General features: G+C 49.3%; 1 protein-coding gene across 3 annotated transcripts in view; it reads right to left on the minus strand.

The window, feature by feature from the left end:
• The window catches only part of PLB1 (phospholipase B1), a 118,637-nt gene that overhangs the window by 44,021 nt on the left and 57,340 nt on the right, over positions 1-17,276 (minus strand). For all 3 annotated transcript variants that reach the window (XM_054547687.2, XM_054547686.2, XM_054547688.2), the window contains 11 exons: positions 17,058-17,158; positions 13,706-13,787; positions 9,962-10,066; positions 9,746-9,841; positions 9,440-9,511; positions 8,346-8,384; positions 7,771-7,831; positions 6,625-6,683; positions 5,596-5,669; positions 1,323-1,366; positions 611-719 (listed from right to left, as the gene is read on the minus strand). In XM_054547687.2, the coding sequence (XP_054403662.1) occupies positions 611-719; positions 1,323-1,366; positions 5,596-5,669; positions 6,625-6,683; positions 7,771-7,831; positions 8,346-8,384; positions 9,440-9,511; positions 9,746-9,841; positions 9,962-10,066; positions 13,706-13,787; positions 17,058-17,158 (842 nt within the window). The remainder of the gene's footprint in view (positions 1-610; positions 720-1,322; positions 1,367-5,595; positions 5,670-6,624; positions 6,684-7,770; positions 7,832-8,345; positions 8,385-9,439; positions 9,512-9,745; positions 9,842-9,961; positions 10,067-13,705; positions 13,788-17,057; positions 17,159-17,276) is intronic.

Raw genomic sequence — 17,276 nt, forward strand, 5'->3', positions numbered from 1 at the left:
CAGATGGCTGAACCAGGAGCTGCACAGAGCAAGAAGACCTAGGCTGCTGGGGCCTCTAGGAGCAGGGTGGGGGCCCCTTTGGAGCCCACCCCAGGAGGCTGGGCAGTTGCTCTTCTTTGGGTACCTCTGGGCTTCTCTATTCCATTTCTTGTTAGCTCCATAATGGGGCTAGGGAGGGGACATGACTCTTTGCTCCAGACGCCTCTAGGGCCAGAAGGCTTGCCCCATCCATTTGGTTGGCCCTCTCTAATCTTTTTGGGAAATTGCCACTTGTGAGGTTCTGGGGGGAGTGGATCTCTCTAGCACTGTTGTGCCTTGGTGAGTTGTAAACATTGGATAAGGTTAGTCGATTCGTCCAATTACGAGAACAGGCTGCACATGAAGGCAAGGTCAGGCGTTGAACCTGCAGGGGCATCACATCTCTCCAAGGCCACAGCCTCTCTGGCCTGTTACAACCTTCATCACAGGAGCAGCAGGGAAGAGGGCGGCCTGAGCCTCACAAGTGGCTAAGTGCCCCTTTGCACATAGAGGCCAGCACCATGATCTTAAAGGGTACTATCCACATTCCACTCCCTACTCTGCAGGCTCCCTCCCTCCCCAAATGCCATACTCAGCCTTTGCTCCAGGAACAGCTTGATTGAGGAATGCATTCGTGTCATTGGCGTCACCCGTGCCCACGGCGTAGCCTGTGAGGTTTCTGTTAAACTCCCGAAGGATATCTGGAAGAGAAGGTGAACGGGATGCAGATGGCTCAGAACAAAAAGCCAGAATAGCTTCTCTGGTACCATGGGACCTAGGTCCCCAAAGTGGACTGTGTTGTCATCCTCATGCTTCCTGGACAGAGGCAGGGAGGCAGTGTGTGTCCTGGACATAAGCTGGGGCCACCCTAAGTTGAAATGACCTGATGACTAGGTGGGCCACGGTGGCAAGAGCCTCTCACTCTTGTATTAAATTGTATTAATACAATTCACAATGCATTGAAGGGTCACTACCTAATTTGTCTCCGTACCTCCTGGGCCTGTTGGAAAAGCCTGAGACTAAGAATAGAGGGTAACTTGCCCTAGGTCACCTGACAAGCACATCAGAGATTGAACCCAGCACCAGGGACTGAAGCACCAGGGATTGAACTCAGATCTTCAGGCTCTAAATCCGGTGTTTATTTTACTTGCCTCGGCTCCTTTTTGATAGCCTCCTGTCTCCTACTTAAATGCTGGGCCATAAGGCAGATGTCATTTGTTCCTTAGCTGGGAGGCACTCTCGGGAAGCCAAGGGGCCAGATGGATGGAACAGTAGACAGATTCAAGCCCCTGATGGTTACTTACTAGGTAAGGTGGTCACATTCTCCAGGGAGCCGTCCCCTCCTGCACTGTAGGGAGTGAGCAAGCCAGTGAATGAGAGGGAGAGACAGATTGGTTGAATCAGTCTAGAAACTTCACACAAGAGCAGCCCCCACCCTTCTTAGTGCCCATCGGCACCTTTGAGATGGGCCAGACTCATCTCTTTGCGTTTGAGGAATTCTGAGAAAATTTTGAATCCCCTAACATATTGGTTCCCTACCGAATCCAGGATTTGAAGATGAGAGAGCTGTTTCTTTACCAAATCAGGAGGGAGAATGCTTAGCTGAGTATATACTATGGGCCCAGACATGCACTAGATTCTATCTGTTATTTCACATCTCCCAGCAAGCCAATGATGTAGATGTGACTATGTCCATTTTACAGAGTAAGAAAATGAGGTGCACAGAGGTTAATTAACTTGCTAAAGGTCATTGAAACCCAATTTGAGCTGGAAGCCTTTGGAAAATAGATAAGCTCTTCTCTGCTCAGTAGTCAGGTAAATTCCAATAGAAGGTTCAGAAGTGTGGCTGCTCACTACCTTTCAATGCCCCATCTAATTTTCATTTAATCTAACTTCAAGGTACACCCTATTTTGTTTCCTTTTATGCATTTATTAATAAATTGAGTAGGACACACAGAAGACAAGTAGTATTTCTATTTTAACAAAATCTGATGTTCATATATATGGTATTTACTGTTCTTTTCCTTCTGTGTCTCTTTTTTGAATCCTAGCATGTTATTCCAGGCCAATGGGATTTTTTTTTTTTTTTTTTAGATGGAGTCTCGCTCTGTCGCCCAGGCTGGAGTGCAGTGGCGTGATCTCTGCTCAATGCAAGCTCCGCCTCCCAGGTTCACGCCATTCTCCTGCCTCAGCCTCCCGAGTAGCTGGGACTACGGGCACCCGCCACCACGCCCAGCTAATTTTTTCTGTTTTTTAGTAGAGACAGGGTTTCACCGTGTTAGCCAGGATGGTCTCGATCTCCTGACCTCGTGATCCGCCCGCTTCGGCCTCCCAAAGTGCTGGGATTACAGGCGTGAGCCACCACGCCCGGCCCAGGCCAATGGATTTTAAGAACATGGCCTTAGCTTCCAGCCCACCAGCAAAGACTTCTAAGGGGCAGGCCATGAGTCATAGTTGTTCTTCATTCAAGGAATGCTTGGAATGAAGTGGACTATTGCATGCCAGAGTGGTCAAGGACTTAAGTCAGAGGCTCTGCAAGCAATTCAGGTGGTAGAGAGAAGGCAGATGCCGTAAATCTTTCCCTTCTCCTTCACTCAGTTCTCGCTCCCCACCTTTCCATTAGATGTCTGAGCTTAACTTGCTCAGTGGATGGGCGTTTGTTTAAGCATCTGATTCTTTTCCAGCTCTGCATGAGGCTGTTGCTTTCTGATCCTTCTTTTTCTGGACTAAAGGCACCCAATCAGAATGTTTTACATTTGAAAAGAAGTATAATTTATATACCTCTGCCAATCACTTGTGTTCTAATTCTGCCTCCTTTTCTCCTTCAATAAAGATATAAACAGACATACAAACACAAATGCATCAAGTATTTCCTACTGTAATTTCTTGTTTAAAGGTATCTTCGTTTTAAAACAAGTATGGTGGCTAATCAAGACCAACAGGCTATGAAAATCTCTCCCTGACTTCATTTTAAAGTGAAAACTTCCAGAAGAAAAGGATTATGACAAATAAACACAAAAGCGCAAAAATATTCAAACTCTCATTTTGATCAGAACTATGTGAAACGTGAAAGGAAGTAGACCCATATCAAACAGCTAGTCCACCTTAGACCCTTCAGATGGATATCATTTATGTTACACTAAGCTCAATGGCTGGGCTCTGGTCATCTGTTGTCACCTAAAGTGTACAGATAAATAGAGTAGGTGCTCAATAACATTTGTTGAAGGAGTTTCAGTCATGTGAGATTGAACCCCTAGTTAATAAAACAAAGGCAATTTTTTTGGTAAGTAAATTTTATTTTGATCCTTTGAATGGTCCCAAACAAGCAAACTTATTTCAATGGAAGAAAAGGCAATGCTCTCAAGACCTTGGGGCCCGGCACATTGTTAAGCTGGCCAAAGCTGGAACCGTTCACTACAGAATCTCACAGGTCAAGGGGCCTTGGAAATATTCACAGCCAAGCCTCTTCTGCAGGTCCTGTTCACGGCCACCCACCCCCCATGAATTCTGGGTCTACTTCTCCTCTAATTCCATGAGATCCACTCTTTTCACTTTGTTTCCTAGGGGGAAGAGGCTCAAATTGCATTCCGAATTGATCTAATATCAATTCCTAGTTTTTCCAATCTAGAAGCTTTAATGGCTCAAAAATTGCTTTTCTCAGATGAGTCTACTACATGAATACTTTCAGGAGGTGTTAACAGGTGTTATGAACAAAGAAAATGTTCTAGAATTAAGGGAGACATTGGGTTAAACAGATAAAACTTAAACAGATTTCTGCACTGCAGGCCTTATGAGAGCCTTAATATGCTAATACACACATGAATTCCCCAAAGGAAGGTTATAGTAATGTTTCCCCTCAAATACAAAGGTTTTTCTCTTCTCCAGGAACAGGTCTGGAGTTAATGTTCCATGGAACACACTTTGAGACACAGTAGTCTATGTATTCTACCAAGTGTCAAGCTGTCTCTCAGACCCTGACCTAGAGCTTCCATCTTTAACACACGTGCATTTGGGAGCAGCTATTTGAAACATTTAGGACAAATGAAGGGTTTAAAGGGATAGCAGACATTGAACCTGAGGCCTTGGAGCTAGAACTAGAAGATTGAGACATTAGGCTGTAATGGATTTCACTTGCTGGAAGAAACACAGCAATGGCTGAATTTTCCCATTGCTGCAGAAAGAAACTTTTAGTAGAGGATTGCTGGTTCATATCTGAATCCCAAGAGCCCAGCTGGTCGATCTGTTTGTCAAGTTGGGCACATCACCTCACTTCCCCAGGTTGCCCCACCAGGTGCACATCGCGTATCTATCACCTGCAATGTGGTTTGTCTACTTGATTTTTTTTTCCCCATGCTATCGTATGAGGTCATTGCCTTCTTTAGCTGAGACCAAGTGCAGCTGCCACAACCTCATGCTCTTTCCTGATTGTAATAAGCTCTGCTTTCTCTCCTCTGTTTTTTTTTCTTGTAGCCTCATTAGGAGCAGAGTGGTGAGTCAGTGAGGCTCTGATTTGTTCCATGGCAGCCTGTTAGGACCAGGTACCTGACCAAGGACTTGTGGAAACACAGGGACCTTGGCACAGGAAGGCACTGACCTCTGTTCTTGAGAGGTTGATATCCTCGTGCTAAGGACACCCTAGGTCCTCATTGTGGGTGGTACAGGCTGAGTGATGGCGCCTCCCTCTCGCCCTGGAAACCCATCCTCTCTGGGACTCTGCTCAGGTCTGGCCAGAGAACCGTCACAGTCCTGATCACCCCCTCCCTGCTCCCTGTCACTTCCCCAGGAAGCAAACTGACTCAGAAGAAAAGGGAGGCGGCAGCAAAGGTGTCCTGACTCCGCCACTCATTAGCAGGCTGCCCCCTTGTGGCCAGCTTCGTTCTAGTTGTTTTCCCAGGTAAATTCTGAGCTACTCGCCGCTTACTTTGAAGCCTACAGGAGAACTTTATTAGGAAAGAAAGAAACTTGAGAATATCCACACGCAACCGCTCGCCTGACACACCCTGAGCTTCTCCACTTCCGTGTTCGGGATGCCCTTTCTCACCCTTTCCTCTTGTCGAATTGCTAATCTTTCAAGACATGGCTGATTGTGATTGTGTCTTGGTTATGCCCTCTCGAAGTGTGCGGTGGGTTTCAGAGGTTTTCTGTGCAGATGTGTACATATATGTAAAGGCAGCTGTGTGACTACAAGACAACATGAATAAACACATAAAGACAGTAAACAGAGACGTAGGTACACCACGTGAACACGTATACATGCAAGCAGGGAGGTGAAGATTCAGGGATTTGGTGCTTTTCTGGTGCATTTCCTGTTGGATTTGCTGACCCAGGAGTCTGATAAGAACCCTGGTTTACTTTCTCTGCACAATCAAAAAAAAAAAAAAAAAGATTATCAACAATAAAATATCCTCTCCACTCACCAAATGTTCACATTTTGCAGAAATATATAGCTTTTTCTTTCTGAAAGCCCCTTCCAGACCAAGTCTTCGACCTCTGGGATTTACATATTTACAGGAGACAAAGCCACACCCAATCTCTGTTGTAGGGGGAGCCTTGGGAGAGGTCAAAGGTTAACATTACCTGTATGACAGTCCCCGATACTGTGTGGTGACATCGGGGAGGTCGTCTGGTTTGGAGCCAATTCCATTGCCAGCCTTTGAAAATATACCAGTGTCCATAGGAAGATTAGCAAGTCAGAGAACAGGGAGGCTGTGAATGTGCAGGGCTTCCAAAGAGGGGGTTCCCAATGCACTCGTGGTGGCAGGAGCAGACACGGGACCAGGAGTCCCTGGCTCTAAGTCTGCCATCCTCCTCTCCAGCTGTGTGCCTTCCCCAACTCTTAGCTGCCTCCTCGCTGAGCTGAGGACATGCCCTGCTCATCTCACAGGGAGGGTTTTGGGGATCAAATTGGATTACAGTTGTAAAAACCGCTTTGAAAACTCTCAAGTGCTTTACAAACGTGAGAGAGTGTTAATAATGTTGTTCCCAGCGTTATGCCCCTAAGTTCTTTATGAGCATGAAGAGAGAGCTCATTGGCTTAAGCGACTGCAGTGGACAGATTTCTCCTAAGTCTCACATTTCTCCTCTTTCCCTCTGGGGCATTCTGTAAGGTATTCTCAAGTCCCTGGATATGCTCCTGGAAAGTGATGATCTGGGATAGTAAAATAGCCCCATTTCTTGGAAGTTAGGAGCAGAGCTTCATCCACAACTAAGGAGTCCTTGCTCCTTTTCCATGCAGATGCAAAGAAGAAACAGATGTGAGGGTCTCAGCTGATTATAAAGCATAATCCAAAGGAACCCGCACAGGGAGGTTTAGGAGAATTTTGAGTCAGAATGACATATTTTTACATATATTAAAAAAGTGTTATTGGGTGTTCAAAATCTCTGCCCTCTGAGACAATTCAGTTCACTCCCGAAAAAGATTTCCTCTGCATATCTGTTCGAGAAAGCGGCCACAAATCAAATAATCGGCATGCTCTTGGATTGACAGAGCCAGGTAGAGGGGCAACATAAGGCAGAGGACAGGCACGCAGGCCCTTAAGTTAAGAGGACTGGGATCTGGAGCTGGCCTAGTTATCCCCAAACCACCCAGGGCCCAAGAGTCCTTACGGTCAGAGAATCCCCCAGAGCAGCCACAACTTGGATGTCTGCAGGTCTCAGGGCATGCACTGGAAAGACAAGTGGACACACTTAGGGCTGCAGGAGGGAAGCCACAGTCACACTCTAGTGCCTCTGGCTTCAAGCAAGATCCAAAACACAATCTGCATGAGCACTGGGCCATGCAGGGCTGGGTGTGCACAGTGCCACAGAGGCAAAGTTAGATGAGGACAGTTTTCCCGTAAGACACAACTAATCCTGGACCTACAGGGAAAGAGAGGTGCAGAGAGGGAGAAAGAGGGAGAAGAAGAAAAGTGGGGAAAGGGAGAAGGAGAGGTGGAGGGAAGGGAGAAGGAGAGGTGGAGGGAAGGGAGAAGGAGAGGTGGAGGGAAGGGAGAAGGAGAGGTGGAGGGAAGGGAGAAGGAGAGGTGGAGGGAAGGGAGAAGGAGAGGTGGAGGGAAGGGAGAAGGAGAGGTGGAGGGAAGGGAGAAGGAGAGGTGGAGGGAAGGGAGAAGGAGAGGTGGAGGGAAGGGAGAAGGGAAAGGTGGGAGGGAGGGCAGGGCAGAGTAGGAGCCCATTTTAGTGCCAGTGGTCATGGGAGATGCCAGCCATGGCCTGAGTGCACAACTAGATGGGCATCAAACCACATTAAGACGAGGTACAGGACCTGACATGCAGCCCATTTAAAGGTGGGTTCTGAATTTCCACTAAGAGTCTGAGAATAGTCATGTTGGGCCTTTCCCTGCCCCCACATCTCTTCTGAACAGCTCAGGGAAACTTCCAGGCCCTACTGTAGGCGGCAGTGATTGCAGAGCCTAGGGCCACGGAGCCAGCTTCCTCTTGGGACTGGGGCCCACCTCTGGGCTGAGCCACCAAGGGTGTGCTCACAGGGCTCCTCTGCTTGTGCTCCCTCTAAGAGGCGCAGGTGGGCAGGAGACAGCTCCTGGTCCTAGGTGCCTTGGTGCCTGCCGGGCATGGTGTCACCACCAGCCAGAGTGGTGCGAAACAGGGACTCGTCCCAGGTGACCACCCAGGCAGACAGCAGGCACTGGCCGTCGCTGTGCCATTTAGTGAGTGTGAAAGTCAGGTCAGAGGACTCACTGGCATAGCAGCCCCTGTGGAGGGGCCCTGGGTCCTGCTGTGCCATAGGGGGCTTACCTGAGGTAGGGGGCAAGGCAGAAGGGGCTCTTTCCCTGCATGGCAGCCAGGTCCCATGACCCTAAGGGCATAGAACAAATCCCAGAATCTCAGGGTTGAAAGGGACCAGAAAAACTGGCTATCAGATGTACCCCAAGAGCTTTGAAAAATACAGATTCCTGGGGAGGGGCCTCAAAAGGGCCTTTAAAGAAGGCTCCCTAGGTGATTTTGCATATCGGCCACAGGTAAGGTCCACTCATCTAGTTCAGACCCCTCCACCATCCAATGCAAGAATCAGGGCAGCAACAAATGACCCCACTCCACACCTGCCCCTGCTTCTGCACCAGCTCTACAAGGAAGGGGATTTCTCTTCACTTATGTCTCAGTGAAGCTGTGATTGGGTTGGCTGGATGCCTTCCAGCTGTTATCCACGGCGTTTACTCTGCCCACTACCCCATCTGAAGGTCGGGTGGGTGGCCCTTATGCCCATCTAGAACTCTTGCCCGCTTTCCCACCCTGTCCTGTTGGGCCTGTCTCAGCCCAGGGGTTGCCCATTGCATTGCCTGGTGAGTCAAGAGGAGGCAAGAGGCAGGTACCTGCACGCTGTTCTTGTAGGTCCTGAGAAATGGCTGGACCTGTGAGGAGAGGGGGGTGAGCAATGGCAGCAAATTCTGCTCACTTCTCTGCTTATCAGCACTCAATAAGTGTTGGCCTGGCACAAACAGCTGCAGCCTCCCTGCCCTGTGTCCCAAGCCCAGCCTCTACCAGGCTGACTCCCTCCCAAGATGCAGGGGGCCATCTCTGCAACCTGAACCCAGCACAAAGAATGAGCATCAATTCATGCTTCACGGGAACGCGCCTGTCTTCCTTCAACCTCCCGCGCAGCTGGCTGAGGATGGCTGTGCTGCCTCTCTTTCTCCACCCTCCTCTCTTCCAACCATGCACCTCTTTCTGCTGGAAAAAGCCCTTGTCTCCACTCCCCAGGCTCCTTTACCACTCCATGTCTACCCCACCCTGCAGTGACCAGGGCCCCTTCCTGCCCAGGCAAGATAAGTCAGATGATTTTGGTCCTGCCTCACATAAACCCCATACAGTGGTTCCCAGTGTCAGCCTAGGAGCCCTCTGGGTATACAGAGGGATTCTTGGGGATGAGGGCAGCTGCTGCAGAGCTCCAAGAATCTTTCTGAGAACTTGTGAGTAAAAATGGGGGCTTGTTCTGCTTTTCTTTCCCTAGCTCCAGCTTCCAATTTACTCCCCCCCACCCAACTAGAGATCCTTCTAGGTCTTGATTCCTCGCTCTACCCATATTGTCATGGAGGCAGGGGCTATATGAAGACAAGGGATCCTTCTGCCCCATCTGCCCTTGAAGTTCTCTGCTGCCCTCAGCTTTCAGAATGACAGGTAGATGTGGCTGCCATGCTCATCTTGCCTGCCCCAAAGAGTTGTCTCCAGCCCAGACATGTGTGAGGGCTCCCAGCCATGCAGGGATCAAGCGCTCCCAGGCCTCTGGGTCACTGGGGGTGGCCATCCCTCTCAGTACAACCAGATGGGGCATTTGGGGCAGTTAACCCTGGAGCATAAAATGGGGTGGGTGGGCATGCAGAGCTGGGGTGAGGGTGAGGGCCTAGGATGAAATGAACCAAGAAGCCCAATGGAGCCGGAGCCTGGAAGGACGTGCTTTCCACTCTACCTGGTTCGGACATGTGATATTGATCTCGTTTTCAAACTTATGACATGTCATCTTCTGGCCAACAGGCTCCAGCTAAACAAAGAAGCAGGGAGATGGGGAGTGAGGAAGAGGTGGCCAGAATGGAAAGCTCAGGACGCAGGTCAGGGGTGCGGGAGGCAGGGAGGGATGAAGGAGATGGGGTTTGTTTATCATTGCCGTGCATAGAATCACACAGCCTGCACGTGGGCCTCCGACGTCCTCCAAAGGCTTTGTGGAGTCTTTTTCTTACCAGAGGGAGGATGCATTTTCCTACTGCAGTCACCTTACCATATTGTTCCAGAGGGCGCTGGCTGCTCGGGAGTGAGACTTGCTGCTGAAGTGGAAACAGTCAGGAGCGAAGAAAGAGTTGTCAGGCAATCCTTCCTGGTCCCCGGGCAGAAAAAGAGAGGCAGTTATAGACACACTGGATCGTATAAGTGACACTCAGAAACAGCCACACACTATCTGTGGATTCTATTTATCTACGATGCTTGCTTTCTTTACCGAGGTCTTTGGCATGTCCACGTTTTCAAAGAACGGCTGCACAACCACTGTAAAATCTTCCCTTGTGTCATATTGCCCACTCTCAATCAGTTGGTGGGTCTTCTCCTGCAGGAGGAAAAGGGGACAGATGTCAGGCAGTCCTCTCTTCATCTGCTCGGTCCTTGATCGATCTCTTTCTCCAACACAGAATTAAACAGAATCTGACTGTTGAGTGAAATCAACCTGGTGCAAAATCTCAACTGAGATTTTACATTTTAGATCATTTACATTTTAGATCAGCCTTTATCTCAACCCCTGGCCCCAAACTCTACTGCAATTGCATATGTTTGAGCTAGTCTGTGAAAAGGGAAAGGTAAGAAAAGTCTATCAGCTTGACTTTTTTTTTTTTTTTTTTTTTTTGAGACAGAGTCTCACTCTGTCACCTAGGCTGGAGTGCAATGGCACGATCTTGGCTCACTGCAACCTCCGCCTCCCAGGTTCAAGCGATTCCCTTGCCTCAGCCCCTGGAGTAGCTGGGATTACAGGCACCTGCCACCACGCCTGGCTAATTTTTTGTATTTTTAGCAGAGATGGGTTTTCACTATGTTGGCCAGGCTGGTCTTGAACTCCTGACCTCGTGATCCGCCTGCCTCGGCCTCCCAAAGTGCTGGGATTATAGGCACGAGCCACTGCGCCTGGCCATCTTGACTTCTTTTAAAGCTATTCTGATTAAAGACGTGAGGGGTGGTTTTTGGTTAAATGACATTTTGAATAATCCTAACAATTTATTTCTGTCCTACATTTGTTCAGAAAAATCAAAGGTGAATCAAAATTTAATGTATATTTATATTGCCTGTGCATGGTGTGTGTGCACTTCTTTGAAGCTCTCAGATCTGTGTAACCCTCACAGCTTTTGCTTGGGGTCACTGCTAGGAAAATCTGTTACCCCAGTTCCAGCTCCCACTCTAGCCTGACTCAGCCATTCCACTGCTCACCAGGGTTTCTGCCACCTCGGGGTTACTGGCTGGAGAGGGAAGTCAGGCTTACATACCTGGGAATGTGAATGGGGTCACTTCAGAAGATACCACACACTGTCTTTTCCCAGGGTCAATTCCCAGGCCAGGAATGTCTCATGTTTGACCTCCCAAGCCAGTGTCAGCCTTGAGTAAGGCATGAGGGAAGGAGAGAAGGTCGTCTCTCAGAAGAGGGGATGGAAGTGAGGTGCTGCGATCTAGCAGGGTGACTTCCAGCATGCTGCTTCCCTTTTAGTAAATGGAGGATGTTGGCTGAGTCCTGGGCCATCTCTTAAGTCCCTTCCAATGCTACTGGTTACTCGGGGGATAGCCAGATGGGCTCACAGTGGAAACATACACCTTTTGGCAGTGGAAAGAAATAGTGTGTAGAGTCCCTGGCACATGGCAAGTGGTAAGTGAGTGACTGTGGTTATTAATAGGAATGATCATCTCCAGGGAGAGTGATGAGAGCCGTAGCTTTTGTGGGAAGTAGGGTGTGAGATGATTCTGAGAGAGGGCGTGATGGCCACACACAGCTGACACATGGGCATCTCCAAAACACTAGATCAGGGCCTCAGTGACAACCAGGATCAGCCCTGGGAACATCTGGCCTGTCTGCAGAGGCCAGGAGGGCAATGTTGGTGAATCTTTCTACTGCTTTGCAGCTGCTCAGCATCTGAACCCACTTCCAAGTTTGAAGACCCCACTGCATAGAGAGCAGCTTGCCTCCCACTGTGGAGACTAAAAAAGACGAGAGAATGCCTGCTTTCCTAACCCCTCTTGTAGCCAGGCGTGGGTATGTGACTGAGGCTTCAGCAATCATTGCCTGTGTCAGGGATGGCAAAACATCCATTCTACTGAAGGTGGCAGCTGCATCCAGTTCCTAGAAGCAGCAGTGACAGTGGAGTCTGTGATGTCTTCCCTGAACCAGGTCTGTGGCCTGATTTTGATTTTTTTTTTTTTTTGAGGCAGTCTCACTGTATCACCCAGGCTGGAGTGCAATGGTGCAATCTCAGCTCACTGCAACCTCTGCCTCCTGGGCTCAAGTGATCCTCCCACCTCAGCCTCCCGAGTAGCTGAGGCTACAGGCGTGTGCTACCACGTCCGGCTAATTTTGGTATTTTTTGCAGGGTTTCACTATGTTGGCCAGGCTGGTCTTGAACTCCTAAACTCAAGTGATCCTCCCGCCTTGGTCTCCCAAAGTGCTGGGATTATAGGCGTGAGTCACCGCACCCAGCCCTGATTTTGATTCTTATGGCTTGGCCCCTAGAATTCCATGATTCCATGATTCCTGATGGCTTAGCTCCTGACCCTAGCTCTCTAGCTCTGTCAGAGATTCTGTGTAAATATTAAATCTGCTTAAATTAGCCAGAAACTGCATGAACTTTAGTTGCGTGCACCCAGTAACCCCAATTGAAACAGAGTTGCTCTCACGGCCATAACCTCAGCTGCCTTCCTTCTTCTGATGTGGGCCAGGGACTTCCTCCCCAGAGTCACAGGTGCCTGCTCACAGCAGAAGGAAGTATGGCTTGGCGCGGTGGCTCATGCCTGCAATCCCAGCACTTTGGGAGGCTGAGGCGGGTGGATTGCTTGTGTGCAGGAGTCCAAGACCAGCCTGGGCAACATAGTGAAACCCAATCTCTACTAAAAATACAAAAAGTAGCCGGGTGTGGTGGCACAAACCCCTAGTCCCAGCTACTTGGGGGACTGAGGCGGGAGGATCACTTGAGGCTTGGAGGTCAAGGCTGCAGTGAGCCGAGATTGTGCCACTGTGATCCAGCCTGGATGACAAAGTGAGATCCTGTCTCATAATACATAAATAAATAAATAAATAAATAAATAAATAAATAAAAATAAATACATAAAATAAAGGAAGTCCAGCTGGGGAGTCATCCCGAGTGCTAGGTAGTGGTCACAAAGGATAAGAAATACAGGTTCATTTCCCTGAGCCCTGATATACCTGGCAGGTCTAGCTGCCCCCAAAATGGGCTGCAGGGAAGTGGTGCTGCCCCCAAGGAGTCCATGGACTCCTGGAAGGATGGATCCACTCTGGCAGCTGTTTGCAGCCTAGTCTAGAAGAAAGGCCTACGATTGTCCTCTTCAAGTTTGTTGGGGAGAAACTTTTTGTTGGGGAGAAACTCGATTGTTAAGGGAGTCAGCTGTTCTGGTCAAAGATGTGGTAGAGAAAGAACTAAAACGAACAGCTCACAAGATGGAGATCATCTCCTGACTTTCTTTCTCCTTGTGCTCCCCCAAGAACATCCATTCTATAGGAGCAGAGGGCAGAGGGAATGCACCCTATCTCACTGAACCCTGGAGAGCCTCAAGGGAGGGAAGACTTTCAGCCTCCATTTCCCACCCAGGAGCTGGAAGTTCAGGGAACTTTCATTGCCCATGTGTCTAATGTTCCACAACCAGTGAGCAGAGTCGAGGTTTGGATCTGGATAGATCCACTCGGAAACTTCTTTCCATGATCCATGCTTGCCCATGGACAAGTGGAAACGTTCGTTTCATGTAACGACCGGGAACTGAGATTCAGTGGCTCATGTTCAGGGACTTGGTTCTGTGGTGCAATTCAGACAAACCAAATAGCAGCCCCTGCTGTGTCTCAGGGTGTTTTAAAATCAGCAAACTAGTCAGTGGTCATCACCCACACGGGGTCAAAATTACCTAAGCACTGACTTGTTCTCTAGACAGAGCAATCAAATCACATAGCAGTTCTGGGAAGTCTTAGAACTCCTTCCCGGCTTACCTGAAACTTCTTGTTGAATTCGATGAGGGTGGCAAGTTCTGTTGAGTTATCATCAAACTTCAGGACACAGGGACACAGAGACCTGCAGACCAAACCAAACAGAAACCCTCATCCCACCAAGATCACCATCCTGAATAAGTGATGCAGAAACGTTGGCTTGAGACTCAATGTCTTTCTTTTAACTTAGAGTTCAGAGATCTGTGCTAATGAGGAGCCTGGCTGGCTGACCTGCTGACCATACCAAACGAAGCTAAAGAAGATTTCCAGGCCAGGCGCAGCGGCTCACGCCTGTAATCCCAGCACTTTGGTGGGCCGAGGTGGGTGGATCACTTGAGGTCAGGAGTTCGAGACCAGGCTGGCTGACATGGCAAAACTCCGTCTCTACTAAAAATACAAAATATTAGCCGGGGGTGGTGCTGCATGCCTGTGGTCCCAGCTACTCGGGAGGCTGAGGCATGAGAATCGCTTGAATCCGGGAGGTGGAGGTTGCAGTGAGCTGAGATTGTGCCACTGCACTCCAGCCTGGGCGACAGAGTGAGACTGTCTCAAAAGAAAAAAAAAAAGAAAAAAGAAAAATTCCTAACCTGGATTTGCTCTTGAAAATGAAATAGACTTCTTCCGATTTCTGTAGGAGTGACTTTTACAGAGACGAGTCACCTTGGGGCTGTCTGAGGAAAGCGCTGTGCCAATGAGGCATACTGCAGCGACAACAATAATAATTGCTAAGATACATTGATTTGAGTGTATCTTAGCAATTATTATTGAATAATTAACATTGAACACTGTACCAAGCACTGCAATAATAACTTCATGGGTATTAACCTGTTTAATCCTCCCAGCCATTCTAGAAGTGGTATTCTCATTATCCCTGTTTTAGAGATGAGGAAACCCAGGCTAAGGGTGGTTGAGTAACTTTCTCAAGGCTGCATGGGTGCTGAGTGTGGGAGCTAGGACTTGAACTCAAGTCTGCCTGGCTCTGAACCTGAGCTCTGAATCTCTATATTAAACTGCTTCCATCCAGTCTGCAGCTCTGACCTGGCCAGCTATCTGGCACATCTGGGCTTTTGGTCCAGGGGGATGAGGTGATAACAGCAGGGATGGCTCTGTGTAGACTCAGCACTGCAGAGGAAAGCACAGCCACCTAATGAAACAGTGGAGAGGTGGGGAGTGCCGGGCACTGCAGAGGTGGCAGGAGAAGGTGACCTGAGTCTATCCAACCTTGACATTCAGTGACTTGGCCATCTCAGATCTGTGAATGTGCCTGGCAAATGCCTATTCTGAACTTTTAGTTTGAATGGTCTAAAAAACCCTGCCAAGATGGGTAGCAAGAGGCTTTCTGGTAAGCTGCTCTCAAATGGAGTGAAGACACTGATCCCCTGTGTGGCCCAGTGACTGGAGAAAGTGGGAGCCAGGGGATGAGTCAGCAGTTGGAAATAGCATGCCTGACACCAGCTGTGTTCATAGGCACATGTCACCCAGCAGCCATCCTCTCTCTGCTCACAGCACCGTGAGGCCTTCTCCAGGGGACCTGTGCAGTTTGGGTCCCCCAGGTGAGGCATGGCATGGATCTGCAGAGGAGCAGGAAAGGTACCCCTTAACTTCCAAGAGCAAGTCTGGCCCTTGTGAATTATTCATTCAGCAAACAGCAGCTGAGCCCCTACACCACGCTAGCAGTGACTCAGGCTGAGTTCGCAGGCTGTGGGGGAGGGAGGCACATGAGTAATTACCATGTGATGTGCTCAGGGCTGGGGTGGGGATCTGTACCGAGTAACAGAGCTGGGGGCAGGGTAGGGGAGCACAGTCTCAGTGACCTTGGCTAACAGTACAGAGGAGAACCTGCAGGAAGGAAGGCTGCGGAAAACGTTCATGCTTCACTTAGAGCAACGTCTTATTCCTGACGGTCCTGGAGATGTGTGATACAGGCTGGGTCTCCCTTATCTGAAATGCTTTGAGCCAGAAGCATTTCAGATTTCAGATTTTTCTTTTTTTTTTTTGGAATATTTGCATTACCCTATGGCTATTGTTTTAAGCCACATCTTTACAACACAGAGAATGAGCAAAAACTAGGTGAGTAATGCACGCAGGTCTTAGCCCCACATGAGCTATTATGGGGAACCTGTTGTTGGAGCATCCGGCCTGCACATGTGCCATTTTGCTACCCTTTGTGGGCATGCTTGAGCCGCAGGATCTGGGCATGCCCAGAGAAGATAGTGTATCGCAGCTGAAGGGGGCTTTTTGGGGATGCTGAATAAACTGCGTGCTGTGCACCTGTGTTTTGACTACAACCTGTCACATGAGGTCAGGTGTGGAATCTTCCCCTTGTGGTGTCATGTCAGCACTTTAAAAGTTTTGGATTCTGGGCCAGGCATGGTGGCTCACGCCTGTAATCCCAGCACTTTGGGAGGCCGAGGAGGGTGGATCACCTGAGGTCAGCAGTTCAGGACCAGCTTGGCCAACATGGTAAAACCCTGTCTCTACTAAAAATACAAAAATTAGCTGGGTGTGGTGGTGTGCCTGTAATCCCAGCTACTCAGGAGGCTGAGGTGGGAGAATTGCTTGAACCTGGGAGGTGGAGGCTGCAGTGAGCCGAGATCATGCCATTGCACTCCAGCCTAGGCAACAGAGCGAGACCCCGTCTCAAAAAAAAAAAAAAAAAAAAAAAAAAAAAGTTTTGGATTTTGGAGCATTTCAGATTTCAGATTTTCAGATGAGGGATGCTCAGCCTGTATTAGAGGGGGAAGCCAGCTCTGTCTGGCTCTGGAGGCTGAGGGGTGAAGACGTCCTCTCAGGCACCTTCTCAGGACCAGGGCTCTCTACTCTCTGGGGAGGACTCTGTCCTCTGGACCCTGCTGATTCTGGTTTGACTTCCTTCTCTGGCAGGTGACAGTGGCCCTATATCTGTGAATGCTTTACATGGAACACCCATACCAACCAGAGGCACCCGTGTCCTAGAGATGAGCCTCTAGGAGGGGGCAGATCAGCTCTGGACACACTTGGAAGCAGGTCCTGGCAGTGGCCTGGGTGGTCCCCAGGCCTCAGCCACACAGCTTGCCTCCATTCCTAGTGTTTTACTCTTCCCTGTGGAGGCCTGGAGGGTGCCTTGTGGTTGCCATGGCAACAGAGGCGGGGTGCAGGGGTAGTTCCCCATGCACACCCTGAGGTGGGCTGAGGCCTACACCAGGGTGGAAAAATCCTGGGATATCCTCCCCTTAGGCCTTTCCAGGTTAGAAGATGGGGTGGTCGCAGCCCTTTCACGCTTCGGCCCTTGGTTTTTCTAAGGAATTTGCTAAGGGTGCCACTGCCCTTAGCAGTGAGGATTCTTAGCAGAATCAGGGAGAAGCATCTGTCTGACCTGAGGATCATCCTTGGGCAGTAGACTTTTTTCTCCTGGTACAGCTCCCTCAGGTTGACGATCTCAAGCACCGTCACCAGGTTCACAAATGCCCGAGGAACCTGAGAAAAGGCAAAATCAGTCACCAAGAGGATGAGGCTGGGCAGCTCCAGGCTTTCACCTGGGTTTGGGGCCTGCTCTTCCTGCTGAAGTTTCAGATCTAGGGACTTCCATCTGCCC

Source organism: Pongo abelii, chromosome 12, assembly GCF_028885655.2.
Source record: "Pongo abelii isolate AG06213 chromosome 12, NHGRI_mPonAbe1-v2.0_pri, whole genome shotgun sequence".
NCBI lineage: Eukaryota > Metazoa > Chordata > Mammalia > Primates > Hominidae > Pongo > Pongo abelii.